The 2,757-nt window shown below is 37.1% G+C and overlaps 1 protein-coding gene across 1 annotated transcript in view; it reads right to left on the bottom strand.

Moving 5' to 3' along the window:
• Nucleotides 1–325: 325 nt before the first annotated feature.
• Nucleotides 326–2,757, bottom strand: part of RAD51C (RAD51 paralog C) — a gene marked incomplete at its 5' end in the record, with an annotated part of 57,573 nt that continues 55,141 nt past the window's right edge. Inside the window, 2 exons of the mRNA XM_017539717.2 lie at nucleotides 326–541; nucleotides 2,117–2,177. Of these exons, the coding sequence (XP_017395206.2) occupies nucleotides 437–541; nucleotides 2,117–2,177 (166 nt within the window). The remainder of the gene's footprint in view (nucleotides 542–2,116; nucleotides 2,178–2,757) is intronic.

Below are 2,757 nucleotides of genomic sequence, written 5' to 3'. Positions count from 1 at the left end.
GTTGAAACCCAGTCTTTAAAAAAAAAAAAAAGAATATGAAAAAATCTTTTCTTCCTAAGATTTTCTAGGGAACTGGCAAAGAAAGGGGTAAAAACAGTCTAAATGGTAAAAACAAAAAAGGGGTAAAAACAAAGAAAAGGGGTAAAAACAGTCTAAATTCGGAGTGGCCACATGAGATCAGCTTTCCACATTTGTGAAATATAATCATCTCTATTGAATGTTACTGAAAATGGAAACGGTAAAATATAACTGCAGAATACTGCTTTACAAAAACTTTCAGAAAATCATATTCTTTAAGTATTTTTCCCATTCACTTCATATAATCTGGATTCATTCATGCCCTAGTGTTTATTTATATCTTAAAGTAAAAAGTCTACTTGTACACATTGATTTCACAGCATCAGTAAATTTATATACTTGGAGATTTGCTTCTGGGTTATAATTCTTCCTCTGTGTCTCGTGACCGTTTCCGGGTATTCAAGGAATCTTCTGTCTGCAATGAACATGCAGAAGTAATAACAGTATCTCTAAATCCCTGAGGCTGCAAGATAAAAAATATAAATATAAAAATATGTTTTAAGAACATTTAAAGACCTATCTTCAAAATATTTTTAAGTAATTGGTAAGAAAGCTACTTTGTTCTAGGGCCGGGTTGCGGTGGCTCACACCTGTAGCTCCAGAACTTTGGGAGGCCGACGCAGGCAGATCACGAGGTCAGGAGTTTGAGACCACCCTGACCAACATGGTGAAACCCCATCTCTACTAAAAATACAAAAATTATCGGGGCATGTTGGCGCATGCCTGTAGTCCCAGCTACTCAGGAGGCTGAGACAGGAGAATTGCTTGAACCCGGGAGGCAGAGGTTGCAGTGAGCCAAGATCATGCCACTGCACTCTAGCCTGGGTGACAGAGCGACACTTTGTCTCAAAAAAAGAAAAGAAAAGAAAGCTACTTAGTTCTTGAGATAGATATTTATCACCCACTGTGAATGAAGAGGATAAACCTCATGGGTATTTGTCTAAGCCTGGGCTATATTAGAATATTTTATATATACTTATTTATATGCATGCATACACACACAGAAATAACATTTTATTATAAAAATGGTCTCTAAAGGATAATCCCAACAAACTTTAAAATAGCTTTGTTAGAAGAACTGAAAGGAAATAACCTAAGTCTTCGATATTTTACAGATTTATTTTCATCATTAAAGTTTTCCAACTAGGATATTTCAAATGCACCTGGATAGTGCAAAGTCTAGGTGGATAATTCAGTTTCAGAATCTCTATTTCTGTTTTTGTCCTTAAAAAAAATGAGATAAAGCCGCGAGCAGTGGCTCATGCCTGTAATCCCAGCACTTTGGGAGGCCGAGATGGGCGAATCACTTGAGGTCAGGAGTTTGAGACCAGCTGGCCAACATGGCAAAACCCTGTCTCTACTAAAAATACAAAAATTAGCCAGGTGTGTTAGCACACGCCTGTAATCCCAGCTACTAGGGAGGCTGAGGCAGAAGAATTGCTTGAACCAGTGGGCCAGAGTTTGCAGTAAGCCAAGATTGCGCCACTGCACTCCACTCTGGGCAATACAAGAAGACTCCGTCTCAAAAAAAAAAAAGAAAAAAAAAGAAAAATGAGATGCCAAAAATATACTTGGGCCTCAACATTATTGATAAATATGCATATTTTATCCAAAAAATATGTGTTCTATGATGTAAATTCACAGAAAAATTAACATCTTAAAGTGGGCTATATTTGGTGGCTACAATAGCTCTATAATACCTACAAGACCAAAATAAGTAATATTAGTATTTTTTTCTTTTCTGGAAATCTTCAACAACTTTCCCTTTAAAGATTTTTAATATCCTGACATTACATATGGCATGGAACACACTACCCGAAAATAAGCATTTCCTCTGTTCTTAAGAATAAATTTCAGTCCATTTGTGACTACAATATTCTCTATATTACTATTTTGGGGACGATGTTCTAAGCATCAAAAGCTGTCCTCAAATATGCTTGCTGCCTACAGAAGTTAACAGAAGCAAGTTGTAAATTCTCTCTTCAGATAATTACTGCCCACCAATATAAAAATCCCACTCTAATCAAATAATACTGACTGTGATTTGAAACAGTACTGTGGATTCCTTCTGGCTGGGTGACTTGTACAATGTTGCCAACCTGCTCAAAGAAAAATAATACATACAAACACATGAACTTAATTAATGGAAAGGTCAAATGACCAAACTCATAATTTAAATGTATAGGTTTATTACATTAATAAATCTATTATTTTTTTCTGTAAGGACAAAAATAGAGAGAAATATTAAAATACACCCTTAAATACCTGTATGTATTTAACAGAGTTGTTTACATGAGTGAAATTTTAAAAGTTCAATGACTGATTTAAATAAACTATCTTATATATAAGATATTAGTTATGCTAAAAACTAAAGGTGGAAGGCCAGGTGTGGTGGCTCACACCTGTAATCCCAGCACTTTGGGAGGCCAAGGTGGGCAGATCATGAGGTCAGGGGTTTGAAACCAGGCTGGCCAATATGGTAAAACCCCGTCTCTACTAAAAATACAAAAATTAGCTGGGGGTGGTGGTGCGCGCCTGTAGTCCCAGCTACTTGGGAGGCTGAGGCAGAAGAATTGCTTGAACTCAGGAGGCGGAGGTTGGAGTGAGCCGAGATCGCGCCCCTGCACTGTAGCCTGGTGCCTGGCGACAGAGTGAGACTGTGTCAAAATAAAATAAATC

The sequence above is a fragment of the Cebus imitator genome, unplaced genomic scaffold (assembly GCF_001604975.1).
Source record: "Cebus imitator isolate Cc_AM_T3 unplaced genomic scaffold, Cebus_imitator-1.0 Scaffold121, whole genome shotgun sequence".
Lineage (NCBI taxonomy): Eukaryota > Metazoa > Chordata > Mammalia > Primates > Cebidae > Cebus > Cebus imitator.
This window is presented reverse-complemented; position numbering and strand designations above follow the sequence as displayed.